Source organism: Coregonus lavaretus, assembly GCF_964263955.1.
Source record: "Coregonus lavaretus genome assembly, chromosome: 12".
NCBI classification, from domain to species: Eukaryota; Metazoa; Chordata; class Actinopteri; order Salmoniformes; family Salmonidae; genus Coregonus; species Coregonus lavaretus.
Genome location: NC_139999.1, coordinates 38,851,400 through 38,866,259, shown reverse-complemented (window position 1 = coordinate 38,866,259; position 14,860 = coordinate 38,851,400). Strand labels below are relative to the sequence as shown.

General features: G+C 44.2%; 2 protein-coding genes across 3 annotated transcripts in view; both read left to right on the top strand.

The window, feature by feature from the left end:
- LOC311138409 (paxillin-like) overlaps window positions 1–5,994 on the top strand; it is a 50,124-nt gene extending 44,130 nt beyond the window's left edge. Inside the window, exons 8-11 of the mRNA XM_084173080.1 lie at window positions 520–693; window positions 2,191–2,272; window positions 2,471–2,619; window positions 3,332–5,994. Coding sequence (XP_084029206.1) covers window positions 520–693; window positions 2,191–2,272; window positions 2,471–2,619; window positions 3,332–3,598 — 672 coding nt within the window. The 3' untranslated portion in view covers window positions 3,599–5,994. The remainder of the gene's footprint in view (window positions 1–519; window positions 694–2,190; window positions 2,273–2,470; window positions 2,620–3,331) is intronic.
- A 3,460-nt stretch (window positions 5,995–9,454) lies between these two features.
- LOC311138738 (large ribosomal subunit protein uL10) lies at window positions 9,455–14,217 on the top strand. 2 transcript variants are annotated; one of them, XM_084173541.1, is made up of 8 exons: window positions 9,455–9,592; window positions 10,113–10,219; window positions 10,572–10,747; window positions 11,612–11,699; window positions 12,127–12,273; window positions 12,737–12,922; window positions 13,371–13,511; window positions 13,978–14,217. In XM_084173541.1, exons 2-8 carry the CDS (start codon window positions 10,166–10,168, stop codon window positions 14,131–14,133), a joined length of 948 nt encoding a protein of 315 aa, XP_084029667.1. In that variant the 5' UTR covers window positions 9,455–9,592; window positions 10,113–10,165; the 3' UTR covers window positions 14,134–14,217. The 2 variants fall into 2 exon arrangements, with proteins under 2 accessions (XP_084029667.1, XP_084029668.1); XM_084173542.1 differs by having other exon boundaries at window positions 9,564–9,592; window positions 10,113–10,249.
- The last annotated feature ends 643 nt before the right edge of the window (window positions 14,218–14,860 follow it).

Genomic DNA, 14,860 nt, shown 5'->3' with positions numbered 1-14,860 from the left:
TGAATGTATTCCTAGATCAATTTTGACTGCTCGTGGTCAATACAACAGTGGTCATGATTGGTTAATCCACCCTGTTGTTCTGAGCTGCCTACACAGCTTGCATGGTTTGCATTCTTCCATATAATCGATGTTTGCTGGTAATGGAAATAAGGTTAATTACTTTGTCCACAATAGGAAGGTCACTGTTCCACACTGAGGGCTGAATCTGAACTGGAGATATGCACCATTAACCGGTGGAAATCAATCATGCATTGATGTCAATGGGACATTGGCATGGTCATATGCACATCTCTGATTAGGATTCACCCTTGGGCCAATATTCGTAAAGACTCTTAGTAGGAGCGCTGATCTAGGATCAGTGTGGTCTTTTAGATCCTAATGGTTAAGATTACATGGATGGGGGGACCTGATCCCACTCTGAGACAGTTTATGAATACATGTCCAGATTCACAAAATTCTAGGTTGAGGCTCCTAGTTTAGATTTGTGTTGCGTCTGTCTTGTGCCCTCCCTGTGCCCAGGTGGTGACCGCCATGGGGCGCACGTGGCACCCGGAGCACTTTGTGTGTACCCACTGTCAAGAGGAGATTGGCTCCAGAAACTTCTTTGAGCGGGACGGAGCACCCTACTGTGAGAAGGACTACCACGGCCTGTTCTCCCCACGCTGCCACTACTGCAACGGACCTATCCTGGACGTTAGTATTACACACACACACACACACACACACACATTATGGCACCCTGAATCCCACAGACCCAGCTTTGAGCCATTCTTCTCCACACCCTATCTCTGTTTCTGTCTCACTCCGCACGTCAACACTCACTCATATCCTTGCACTGACACACTGCAGCGTGTGTATGAGCCACTGCACACATGAACACACACACACACACACACACATGAACACACACACTGCCTGGGGTGAGGCACCACAGCAGAAGGGGGAAGAGTACAGCGACTGGACTTTAGCCTCGGGATAGGTCAGATTAGTCACAGTGGAGACAAGCTTCCTCATTGGTCCAATGTGGTGTATTCATATCACTCCTTTCTCTCTCCTTTCTTTCTATTGCTCTCTCTCGTCACGCTACTTTGTCCTCACTAGACAGACTGCTCTCTACTACTCTGTCGTCAGCCTCACTATAGTAGTGCTGCCATCTGCTGGCTATAGGCAAAATGCCTAAAACCTTGATTTTATGAATTCAATATGCTGCTAACTAGCCTCGGAAACCCAGACCCTAGGCAACAGCAGTGACTAGGGTCTGGGATTAATAACGGACTCTTGTTAACTTCGAAAAGGGGAAAAATATGTTCCGGGGAGGGACCTCTTCAGACAGACAACTCTCCCAACAAATCACGAGGCAGGCATGTCAAAACGTCGCGATTTGCAGGCAAAACCTTTGCAGTGGTTTAAGTGAAAGTAGTTGATGCAAACTAGCCACTTGCAAAATGCACTCATTAAAAATAACCTCAGTGATTTCCATCTTGCTAGCTAATATTTTGTGTACGGGAGGATGTGGGCAACAAGCAGATAAAGCAGTGACGTAGGCAGTGACGTAGTTCCTCTATGCCAAACTGACGTTGCATCCATACAGATGCGTAAGCCGGAACATTGGTACATTGTGGGAGCCAACCCGTCTGTCTAGAGAGACTAGTGTACGAAACATGAAAAACACTGTCCTAATATTGAGTTGCACACCCCCCTTTTGCCCTCAGAACAGCCTCAATTCGTCGGGGCATGGACTCTACAAGGTATCGAAAGCGTTCCACAGGGATGCTGGCACATGTTGACTACAGTGCTTCCCACAGTTGTGTCAAATTGGCTGGATGTCCTTTGGGTGGTGGACCATTCTTGATACACATGGGAAACTGTTGAGTGTGAAAAATCAAGCAGCGTTGCAGTTCTTGGCACAAACCGGTGTGCCTGGCACCTACTACCATACCCCGTTCAAATGCACTTAAATATTTTGTCTTGCCCATTCACCCTCTGAATGGCACACATACACAATCCATGTCTCAATTGTCTCAAGGCTTAAGTCTCCTGAAGTGGATTTAACAAATGACATCAATAAGGGATCATAGCTTTCACCTGGATTCACCTGGTCAGTCTGTCATGGAAAGAGCAGGTGTTCTTAATGTTTTGTATGCTAACTGCATTTGAGGAAAAATATGGATCTTTTTTTGTCCCCTACAGAAAGTGGTGACGGCACTGGACAGGAACTGGCATCCAGAACACTTCTTCTGTGCTCAGTGTGGAGCTTTCTTTGGTCCAGAGGGTAAGCTATCTCTCTCCCCTCTCTCTCCTCTCCTCTATTCTTCCATCTTTCTTCTCTATTCCTTTCTCTCTAGCTTCTCTTCTCTTGCCCTCAGTCTCCTCTGTCTGTCGTTCTTCTCTTCTTTTCTCTCCTCCCCTCTCCACTTTTCTCTCTCTCTGTCGTCTTAAGGCAGTGTCCTTCTCTGCCCCTCCTCCACAGGCTTCCATGAGAAGGATGGGAAGGCGTACTGTCGGAAGGACTACTTTGACATGTTTGCGCCCAAATGTGGAGGCTGTGCCCGTGCCATCCTGGAGAACTACATATCAGCCCTCAACTCCCTCTGGCACCCTGAGTGCTTCGTCTGCAGGGTAAGTGGGTGTGTGCTGTGGTGCTATTCTAAGCGTATTATCCCTCATCTACATATGGTGAGACATACAGGTAACGGACAAAATAAATGAAACACCAACATAGTGTCTTAATAGGGCGTTGGGCCACCACGAGCCGCCAGAACGGCTTTAATGCGCCTTGGCATAGATTCTACAAGTGTCTGGAACTCTGTTGGAGGGATGCGACACCATTCTTCCACGAGAAATTCCATAATTTGTTGTTTTGTTGATGGTGGCGCCGCTCCAGAATCTCCCATAAGTGTTCAATGGGGTTGAGATCTGGTGACTGAGACGGCCATGGCGTATGATTTACATCAAATGTTATGCTCATTAAACCATTTAGTGACCACTTGCCCTGTGGATGGGGGCATTGTCATCCTGGAAGAGACCACTCCCATCAGGATAGAAATGCTTCACCATAGGTTGAAGGTGATCACTCAGAATGGCTGTGTATTATTGCCGTTTACCTTGCCCTCTAAGGGCTTGAGTGGACCTAAACCATGCCAGGAAAATGCACCCCACACCATAACAGAGCCGCCAGAACCCTCATTTACTCATGTTTCCTTTATTTTGGCAGTTACCTATAGCTTTCATATAGTTCTTGAAAAAAAGGTATTTCCAAAAACAGTATTGATTGCCTCAGCCATTTTGTGACAACCTCCTTTCCTTCTCTTCCCACCTCTGTGCATTACAGGAGTGCTTCACCCCCTTTGTAAATGGGAGCTTCTTTGAGCACGAGGGTCAGCCCTACTGCGAGGGCCACTACCACGAGCGCCGCGGCTCCCTGTGCTCCGGCTGCCAGAAGCCCATCACGGGCCGCTGCATCACAGCCATGACCAAGAAGTTCCACCCGGAGCACTTTGTCTGTGCCTTCTGCCTCAAGCAGCTCAATAAGGGCACCTTCAAGGAGCAGAACGACAAGCCCTACTGCCAGGGCTGCTTCATCAAGCTCTTCAGCTAGGGAGCTAACCCACTCCCCAGCCGTGTGTGTGCCTGCGTGTGCCTGCGTGTGTGTGTGTGTGTGTATGCTGTGTCCCAATTCTCTACCGTTCTACCCTAAGTGGGCACTTGCTCCCTTCATGAATTTAAAAGGAAATGACAGGTGTAGGAAATATAGTGGAAACTCCAGCCATCTCTACACCAGTCCAATGCTTTAAAATGTCTGGGGAGAAGTACACAGGAAGAGAATCAGGACACGGGGTGGATGTGTGTGTCGAAAGGTGGAGGCTGGGATAGAAGGTAGTCAGTGGCTATGATGAGGAAGCAGAGAGTTGTTCCTTACTGTGCATGTAGCTAAGATGAGACTGGCCATTTGAAAAGCTCCCCTACAGTTACCTGGAGGTAACAGAGCCTTGAGGGCCGTGGGGTTGATATTTTAAGAGTTCCAGAAAGCATGAGGTTTAAAGAGAGCCCAAAGAGATTTTTGTAAATGTATAACGAGCGAGAGAAGCCATTTGTGTGTGAGACTTTTTTTATGTCCTGTTCGGAGCAACGGTCTCTGCAAAGGATTTATTTTCCTGTCCTAATAATGGTAGACTGCGTTATCATGTGACCGACGCGTGGAGGTCAGGTCATAGGGGTATGTCGGTGCCATTACAAATGCACACCTATAAACTGTCTCTTGATCTCAAACACACACACACACACACACACACACACACACAGAGACACACACTTTAAACTCTGAGAAGAGGAAAAGCTCTCGTCTCCTCTTTCCCTCCTCGTCTCCTCCCTTTCTCTTCACTTCTCTAAGACCAGTTCAAACACTTGGTGCTCACTCAACTCAATCACAGATTCCTCTCTCTGCGGCCCTCATGGGGCCATTTTACAGCCTGGTATGGTCAAGATATCAGGGTCCTATTTTTGTACACTTTTCCTATGGAAATGTTCATAGACTAACAAGGACGGCTCAGCAGCATAGATTTAGTAGATCCAAATTCATTTTCCCTGTTTGCTTAATTTTTCCAATGGAACTGTACAAAACTCTCAAATGTGTTTGTACAAAATGAGACACGTTGTTTAGAGACACACACACTTACTCTCCAGACTACTGCTTTTTTCCATGTGCTATGGACTCTCCATTTCTATTTTCTGTAGATCAGTCTTTGCGCTACCGATCTCATATGAATTCTCATTAATGTCATCTGATTTTAAAAGAATGTACATTTGAATATTGTCTTTCCCTTGATGTGGACAGGGGATGGGGGTGTTCGGGTGAGTGTTGGGGACCTCTCATCTCGGAGGATCTCTGCTCGTCCCTTACTTTTCATCAGCTTTGGGTAGGGAGGCATCTCTTAGCCTGGCAACCAAACTGAGCACAGTGTTGTTCAGTCTGGTGTAACCAGGCTAGACTTCTCCCTCTATAAGGAAACAGGACAAAATACTGGAGCATGTTGCTTAGAAACAACATGTTCATTGTGTGTATTTTGCCTCTTTATTTGCTACTGTATTTGCCCACACATTTATCCAAGTCTTAAAATGAATTAATTCAGAGTGAATGGGGAGTGCTTTTCTTGGGGCAATGTCTTGTTGTACATTTAGCTACTGACAATGTGTGTGTTTTCCCTCAGATACTTAAAGAGTAAGTAATAGAGAGAGACTTGGTCCTTTTAATGTACAGGGTGGATTGGTTTTTAACCTCACTGCTTATTGACTTAATGAGCAACACACATTCTGCAATACAAGTTGAAGAGATTTTTGTCAGCATTTTCTGCTGATTGTTCTTACAATCACAATATTAAATTGACTTTAACATACTTGGTTTAGTGACATGGAGCAGTATTGTCACTGTATGATTTTGAGCTCTGTAGCTCACGCTGATATGCAAAGAGCTGGCTCTATGGACATAGACATAAATGGACCCTAATTCACACACACACACTAGGTTGGATTTCAGGCAACAGGGCCATTTTCTAACCATGGGTTCCCGAAATGTCCTCAGTCACATGGTAATCTGGACACACTGATCTGCAGTCAGTACCTAGTGTGATTCCCAAATGGCACCCTATTCCCTATAAAGTGTACTGCTTTTGACTAAGGCCCATAGGGCTCTGGCCAAAAGTAGTGCACTATATAGGGAACAGGGTGCCATTTGGGATGCACACCAGGTCAATAATGGCACCTAGATCTCCTTGTTACCTGATCCCAAATCACTGCAGTGGGTCAGGTTTGAGCTTTTGTTTTTGATATGTAATTGATTTACAGTGCCTTGCAAAACTATTCTTCCCCCTTGGTGTTTTTCCTATTTTGTTGCATTACAATCTGTAATTTAAATGGATTTTTATTTGGATTTCATGTAATGGACATACACAAAATAGTCCAAATTGGTGAAGTGAAATAAAAAAAATAACTTGTTTCAAAAAAACTCTAAAATATAAATAACGGAAAAGTGGTGCGTGCATATGTATTCACCCCCTTTGCTATGAAGCCCCTAAATAAGATCTGGTGCAACCAATTACCTTCAGAAGTCACATAATTAGTTAAATAAAGTCCACCTGTGTGCAATCTAAGTGTCACATGATCTGTCACATGATCTCAGTGTATATATACACCTTTTCTGAAAGGCCCCAGAGTCTGCAACACCACTAAGCAAGGGGCACCACCAAGCAAGTGGCACCATGAAGACCAAGGAGCTCTCCAAACAGGTCAGGGACAAAGTTGCGGAGAAGTACAGATCAGTGTTGGGTTATAAAAAAATATCCAAAACTTTGAACATCCCACAGAGCACCATTAAATCCATTATTAAAACATGGAAAGAATATGGCACCACAACAAACCTGCGAAGAGAGGGTCGCCCACCAAAACTCACAGACCAGGCAGGGAGGGCATTAATCAGAGAGGCAACAAAGAGACTATAAAGATAACCCTGAAGGAGCTGCAGAGCTCCACAGCGGAGATTGGAGTATCTGTCCATAGGACCACTTTAAGCCGTACACTCCACAGAGCTGGGCTTTACGGACGAGTGGACAGAAAAAAGCCATTGCTTAAAGAAAAAAAATAAGCAAAAGCCATGTGGGAGACTCCCCAAACATGGAAGAATGTACTCTGGTCAGATAAGACTAAAATTGAGCTTTTTGGCCATCATGGAAAATGCTATGTCTGGCGCAAACCCATCACCTGTCATCACCCCGAAAATACCATCCCCACAGTTAAGCATGGTGGTGGCAGCATCATGCTGTGGGGATGTTTTTCATCGGCAGGGACTGGGAAACTGGTCAGAATTAAAGGAATGATGGATGGCGCTAAATACAGGGAAATTCTTGAGGGAAACCTGTTTCAGTCTTCCAGAGATTTGAGACTGGGACGGAGGTTCACTTTCCAGCAGGACAATGACCCTAAGCATACTGCTAAAGCAACACTCAAGTGGTTTAAGGGGAAACATTTAAATGTCTTGGAATGACCTAGTCAAAGCCCAGACCTCAATCCAATTGAGAGTCTGTGGTATGACTTAAAGATTGCTGTACACCAGCGGAACCAATCCAACTTGAATGAGCTGGAGCAGTTTTGCCTTGAAGAATGGGAAAAAATCCCAGTGGCTAGATGTGCCAAGCTTATAGAGACATACATACCCCAAGAGACTTGCAGCTGTAATTGCTGCAAAAGGTGGCTCTACAAAGTATTGACTTTGGGGGGGGTGAATAGTTATATACGCTCAAGTTTTGTTTTTTTGTCTTATTTCTTGTTTGTTTCACAAGAAAATCTATTTTGCATCTTCAAAGTGGTAGGCATGTTGTGTAAATCAAATGATACAAACCCCAAAAAATCAATTTTAATTCCAGGTTGTAAGGCAACAAAATAGGAAAAATGCCAAGGGGGGTGAACACTTTCACAAGCCACTGTACTTATTTCATCATCCACTGTTTAATTTTTTTCAAGTGACCTTGTAATGTTGCATATGTGAATCATTGTGAAACAGAGATTTTAACTTTACACATGTTGCTTATATTTTTATGCTAAATATTTGTTTTAATGGTTTCCAATCCAGTTGTCATCACTTGGCATGTTGGTTGTGGTATATATACGCATACATTTAGTTTTCATTTCTAAACACTTTGAGAGAATAAAGATAATTTTTCTAGTGCCAAATGTTCAATGCAATGTCTTTAACACTGTGGAGTTATATGGCGGACTTCCAAGTCCTTGCTGTGATCGGATTGGTGAAGCCATTATGATATCGTAGAACAACAATGGCTGGACCAGCCAGTGGCCTGGGGTGGATCTCAAACATCTAAATTGGCTTCCTCTCCTCTGCTTATTTCCTCCATATGCGCTGATGTGAAAGTACTGGACAGCTGAAGGCAAACCCCTGGAATACAACCTCAATATAGCTTACAATGAAGTGTAAATGAAGAAGAGACAAATAGGGAAGCCATTTTAGACTATTGACATGCACTTCTGGGTATTGGGTGTCAGTAAAACAGGCTGGCCTCACAGCACAGTATAGTTGGCAGATTAAAGTTGTATAGTAATTGTTGATGTAAAATTACTACATGTTGCTATTGGGTGATTTTTGTGTCTGCCCTCCTCAGGCTGGGGTGCCATTTCTGGTGATGTTTGGAACGGTTTTGTTTCTTCAACCCCCTGAGATGTGGGTTTTTAAAGCACTTTCAGCCTGGCTATGCCATAGATTCCTTGAGCTTCTCTAGTAGTGCAACTGTGTTGACATGAACGTGATGAATCTACAGAGGGGCATTTCACCTAGCCTGGTTAATGAGGAAATGCTGCTAACATAATATTCTAATTTAATTTTGGAATTCATAGACTGAGGTGTAACAGAAGAAGGGTTAGTACTACTTCTTATTGACTGCTTTAAGTCAGGCTCTCTTTCTAAGCCATTAAATCCTAAATTGTTCAGTGAATGTTCAAGTTAGTGTGCCAAATAATGGATCAAGCTTGGTGAAATATCCCTCTGGTAGCCTTTATAGCCATGCTTTGGAAACCAGAGACACAGACAATGAAAACAGGTGTAAGTGCTGCCAGGCTGCCTGAATCTAGTCCTGGACAGTACAGTTCCTCAATCAAGGGGAAATTACTGGAAAGATTCCTTGAGAGAAGCCAAGACGACAGGTTTAGGCACCAGCCCAAATGTTGGAATGCAACAAATGGGGCCCTTTAAAGAGAGGCTTGAGAGCATGTTTACTTTGGTGTATCTCTACACCATATGTATGTTTTTTTTCTTCTTTTTTCTACACCCTATGTGGGATTGTAATTTTGTTTAAAAAAAATTGTTGCTACATTTATTTATCCTATTACATTTCTTTGCTTTAATTCTCTGCCCTCTCTGTTGACTCAGAAATCCCAGACCTATGTGGGAAGCAACCCGTCTGCCTACGCAGACGACTCTATGCCTTTTATTGGAAAATCAAAGCCTTTTTATTTAAACATTTACAAGTTAACCTTGTCATTTGATCCCTTTAATTTATCTGAAAGGAACTATTTCCCCCCAATACTGTATGTGGTTTTGTTTTTTCCTTTCTTGCCTGTTTTATTTGCCCATGTACCTCTGTTATGGTTTCTGGGATGGCTATATGGTACCTGATTGCTGATCAATTTTAATTAAATGTGATTGATGCCAATAAATACATTGTTTTATTTCTGACACATTGGTTTCGTCTCAATTACTATGCACACGACACAAAATGAATGCTAAGACTATAAGCAGATAGGTATGGATGGGTCTTTAGTTTTAGTTTTGCTCCATCTTTTTTTCTTTTGATCTTGACATACTCACGTACCCAATCTAGTCTGCATTTCCTGCCTGGCTCGCTCTGCGGATGTGGACAGGGTTATAAAACGAACGAACCCACGGCCAGCAACCGACAAAAGATTTACACAGATGGCCAATCATGTCTGTGGACCATAGTTGTCGTAGTGGATTGTGATTGGCTGTTTGTGCTGTATATTGCTTGTGCGCTTACTATGTGGTTCTCTTTCTTTCACGCGTCCTTGGTACGAGGTAAGGGATTTTTACGGCCTTGAGTCTATGTGTGATTACATGTTAAAATGTGTTTCGCTGTATTGGTTGATAAAATACTTTGTTGATTACGTTCCAATACAGTACTGTGATAATGTTAAAAGATCAATAGGATTACTTATCCTTTTAATTTATTGTGTTTCGTCTGTGCGGCCTATTCGCTGTGTGGGTTACTGCCATGTGCGACCATTATTTCCGTAACATTTAGCTAGTTACATTTCTTGTTACCCATACCGGTACAATATTTTCACTTTAAAGTCACGTCCAAAAACAAGTCTTAACTAGTTATATAGGTATAGAGATGTCTAGTCTACATTATAGGTATTTGCTATGTCAGCTAGCTACTAGTTAAAGCTAGTCCAATTTTGCATTGTATTAGCTAGGTGAGTAGTGACTGCTAGTTTAGCTAGATGGCTACTAGCTAGGTTGGTGGTTACTGTAATGGTAACTTAACGTTAGTTTTGAACCTGCTACATGTCTAACAAAGTTTTATTTTCCATAGAAAATCTTGTCTTTAAACCAGCTTTTTAAGCGATCCTTCGAAGCACTGCAAAGATGCCGAGGGAAGACAGGACCACGTGGAAGTCCAACTATTTTATGAAAATCATCGTACGTTGAAACAATTGATCACTTTTGACTGTAAGAACAATGATGCCCGAAAGTGTATAAACCAGCTTATGCTTGACCATGTACAAAGCAGGATAAGTTACAGTGCATTTTGTTCAGTACTGCTCTGTCGTTCCCCCTGCACACATCAACTAGTTTCCTAGCTATCCCTGTCTGCCTGCATCCCACGGCTGACAGGGACGCATGGTCTCAGACACTTTTGTACGGCATTGTAGCCAACTGAATAAAGATTTTGCACAGTCTTCCTTGTTATCCCATGGGGGAGGGTTTACATTTCTTCAAACAGTGAATTTAGAAGTGGTTGTTAGACTCACTTTTGCTATTCTCTTTGCAGCAATTGCTGGATGACTACCCCAAATGCTTCATCGTCGGCGCCGACAATGTGGGCTCCAAGCAGATGCAGGCCATCCGTCTGTCCTTGCGTGGGAAGGCTGTGGTGCTCATGGGTAAAAACACCATGATGCGCAAAGCCATCCGCGGCCACCTGGAGAACAACCCCGCCCTGGAGAAGTAAGTTCACAGCAAACACATTTTGGCCTGAGAGGCTAACCAAGGGTCGTATTTACAAGGTGAAGTGATGAGTCACTTTAACGCAACCCACATGTACATATTACCTTGACTAACCTGTTCCCCCGCACATTGACTCTGTACCGGTACCCCCTGTATATAGCCTCCTTACTGTTCTTTTATTTTACTGCTGCTCTTTAATTATTTGCTTTATTTTTTTACGTAACTTTTTATTTTCTTAACTGCTTTGTTGGTTAAGGGCTTATAATAATAATAATAATAATAATATGCCATTTAGCAGACGCTTTTATCCAAAGCGACTTACAGTCATGCGTGCATACATATTTTTTTTTTGTGTATGGGTGGTCCCGGGGATCGAACCCACTACCTTGGCTTTACAAGCGCCGTACTCTACCAGCTGAGCTACAGAGGACCACTTGTAAGCATTTCACTGTCTACACCTGTTGTAGTCGGCGCATGTGGCAAATAACATTTGATTCAACAAGGAAATAATCTGTGTAAAATGAGGGACAGCCTGAAGTTGTAAAATGAGCGTGTTATAGATATCTGTTGCAAAAGGTTTTACTGCTGTGTGCATTCATGAATACAACAGTTAGCAGAATTTTAGCCTTTGATATCTCAAGCCTCCGGATTGGCTATTTATAAAGCAGGATAAGTTACAGTGCAGCGTGTGCAGTGCTGCTCTGTCGTTCCCCCTGCACACGGAAACCTGTCTCCTACTATCCCTGTCTGTCTGCATTCCACAGCTGGCAGGGACGCTTGGTCTCAGACAAGTATTTTCTCAGTCTTGTTATTCATGTTTCCGTTGGGGTTGGATTGAGATGTTAAGTGTCGCTATCTTCACAGGTTGCTGCCCCACATCAAGGGAAATGTGGGCTTTGTCTTCACCAAGGAGGACCTGGCTGAGATCAGGGACATGCTACTGGCCAACAAGGTGAATGTTTTATCTGACTGCAGTGTTTGGTGCTCTGGTCTAGTAGTGAATTGTCCATGTGTATCCCAATTTGGTGCTCTGTAGTACACTACTTTTGACCAGGGCATTATATAGGGGATATGGTGTCATTTGGTGAAGGACAATGCAGGATAAGTTACAGTGCGGTTTGTTCAGTGCTGCTCTGTCGTTCCCCCTGCACACATCAACTAGTTTCCTACTATCCCTGTCTGTCTGCATCCCACAGCTGACAGGGACGCTTGGTCTCAGACACATTTACATTTGAGTCGTTTTTCATACTGACACTTTCCTATGGATTTTGCTCAGTCTCATGAGCTGTCATTTGGCATGCATCCATGGACTCTGCACTTTTGTTTGAATGGGAGCCATAGCTTGATTGTTCACTAACCTCCAAACCTCTGCCCCTCAGGTGCCAGCTGCTGCCCGTGCCGGCGCTATTGCCCCCTGTGATGTGACTGTGCCAGCCCAGAACACTGGGCTGGGTCCTGAGAAGACTTCCTTCTTCCAGGCCCTGGGCATCACCACCAAGATCTCCAGAGGAACTATTGAAATCCTGGTGAGTGTGGTGACTGCGGTCTTGGTCCTTAGGCAATATCTCGGCCAGTCTATGCTTATTGGGCTCTACAATAGACTAATGGTATGGTGGAATTGCGTTCAGTCATCAAAATAAGAGGTTCTTCAGTGATGAGACGATGACGAGTCGGAATGGGACACAAGTCTGTCTCTGGGGTCACTGGGTCAGGGTCACGTTCTGTGTCTCTGGGTTCAGCTCCCCAGAGCAGTGTGTCTTTTCACTTGAAGACATCGAGGCATTTGTCTGAGAAGGGTTTCTTGATTTGATCAAATATGTTGCTGGCTGAATAGGTAACCATGCGCAAGTTGCTAGGCTATTGTGTGTGTAATGCACTGATTCAGGTAGGGTTAGGTTAGTATGTAATCAGTTTTTCTCTAGAAAACAATGAAAGGTGTTTCTGAAAATTAAACACTAGACTATCTGATCCCTTAATTTCTCCCTACAGAGCGATGTGATGCTCATCAAGCCTGGAGACAAGGTGGGAGCCAGCGAGGCCACGCTGCTCAACATGTTGAACATCTCGCCCTTCTCCTTCGGTCTGCTCATCCAGCAGGTCTATGACAACGGTAGTGTCTACAGCCCTGAGGTGCTCGACATTACTGAGGATGCTCTGCACGCCAGGTTCCTGGAGGTGAGGAAGCACATACACAATGCCTTGTAAAGCCACTTTGGGTCCATGATCAAAACCCATTGTATTATTATTGGTGCCCTGGGTACTAAATGAAACTGACTGAAGTGTAGCTCTGTCCTATTAAGTCTTAATTGGTTCCCCTTCCTCCATAGTCTTCTCTCCATATCTAATGTTCTGAAAATGACAACTGAACCATTGGAAGAAGAATCTGGAAATTTTGATTTCTTTTTTTTTGCCTTTGAGGTAGCAGGATAAGTTACAGTGCAGCTTGTTCAGTGCTACTCTGTCGTTCCCCCTGCACACAGAAACCTGTCTCCTACTATCCCTGTTAGTCTGCATCCCACAGCTGACAGGGACGCTTGGTCTCAGACAAATCTAAATGTGTTGAATAGACTTGAGTGAAGTGCTGTAAGTTGCTGTCATACCTGACCAACTTGTTGTCTTTCAGGGTGTGCGGAACATAGCCAGTGTGTGTCTGGAGATCGGATACCCCACTCTGGCTTCTGTCCCTCACACCATCATCAACGGATACAAGAGGGTCCTGGCTGTCGCCGTGGAGACTGACTACTCCTTCCCCCTGGCAGACAAGGTATGTTGTCCCACCCACATTTGGACCACATAGTATTGAAATGTATGACAGACCAAATACTGGCACAGTCCACAAACAAAACCTAGCCCCTAGGCAGTTGCGTTAGGTCTAAAATAATTGTTTAAGTAAATGGTTGTAGCTCTACCTTGCCCACCAGGCTAGGAATGTTCACATTGCTTATGCCTATCAAATCCTTTGTTCTAACATGTACATGGGATATAGGGGGCGCTGTTTGTTTTTGAATAGGCCACAGTTTTGATTCCCAGCTGCAGGATAAGTTACAGTGCAGCTTGTTAAAGTGCTGGGCTGTCGTTCACCCTGCACAGATCTGTCTCCTACTATCCGTGTCTGCAACCCACGGCTGGCAAGGACCCTTGGTCTCAGACACCAGGTTGCCCATCAGCATGTTTTATCCATAGATATCTACATTTTAGTTGACATTGCTTCTCTACCCCCTTTTTCCCAGGTGAAGGCCTACCTGGCTGACCCCACTGCCTTCGCTGTCGCTGCTCCTGTGGCTGCAGCAGAGACTGCCGCTGCCCCAGCCGCCGCCAAAGAAGAGGCCAAGGAGGAGTCTGAGGAGGGCTCGGACGACGACATGGGCTTCGGTCTGTTTGACTAGACGGCAGTCAACTCCACTCCTATGGTTGCTATCCAAATTCAAGAAGATCATTTGAATTAAAATAAATAACATCTAGAAAATCAATCCACCTTTGTGTTCATGTTTTAGCCAAGTGGCTAGGTATAAAGTCAGGTTTTGGGCCACAACCTGATTGGTGTGACTGCCACACCTGAATGAGAAGGTTCTTGTCAAGTTTAAGTCGGACACTGTATTGTAAAGAGAATTTAATGGAAAACCTTCTGAATAGTCGCAAACTGAAGGCGGGCCTTGTGACTGGAAGATGTCAATGTTCCCAAGAATAGATTTATATGGGTAGAGAAATACAACCTGTAGTGGCTGTGGGTAGACTTGTATGATCAGAAAGAACTGAACATGTCTTCCACAGCTTGCGAACTGACCTCTGATATTTAGGGTGTGGTACAGTATTTGAACTGTGAGAAGCAGCATATGTCGCGTCAAGTGTGACGGAAGTCGTACATGAAGAAGCTAGTCGGACCTCTGAAGCCAGCAAGAAGGGGCCAGAGTTCTGTTCAAAGGGCATGGTTTTGTTTCAGTACTGCACTTTTAAAAGATGCCTGGCCCAGAACAACCATTTCCAAACACGGCCAATAGAGAAGTCAGATAAAAAAATTCATGTCACTTTAGTCATCACTTCTCTGCACGAAACATCCATTGCATTATTCAAATTGTCGTTGAAGATAAATATTCAAAGGGCTTTATTGGCTTG

Excerpts from the sequence above, each read along its gene's own strand:
- LOC311138738 (XM_084173541.1), top strand. The coding sequence starts at position 10,166 with ATGCCGAGGGAAGACAGGACCACGTGGAAGTCCAACTATTTTATGAAA. Across the intron at positions 10,220-10,571 it reads ACTATTTTATGAAAATCATC|CAATTGCTGGATGACTACCC; the intron begins GTACGTTGAAAC and ends TTCTCTTTGCAG. Across the intron at positions 10,748-11,611 it reads AACAACCCCGCCCTGGAGAA|GTTGCTGCCCCACATCAAGG; the intron begins GTAAGTTCACAG and ends CTATCTTCACAG.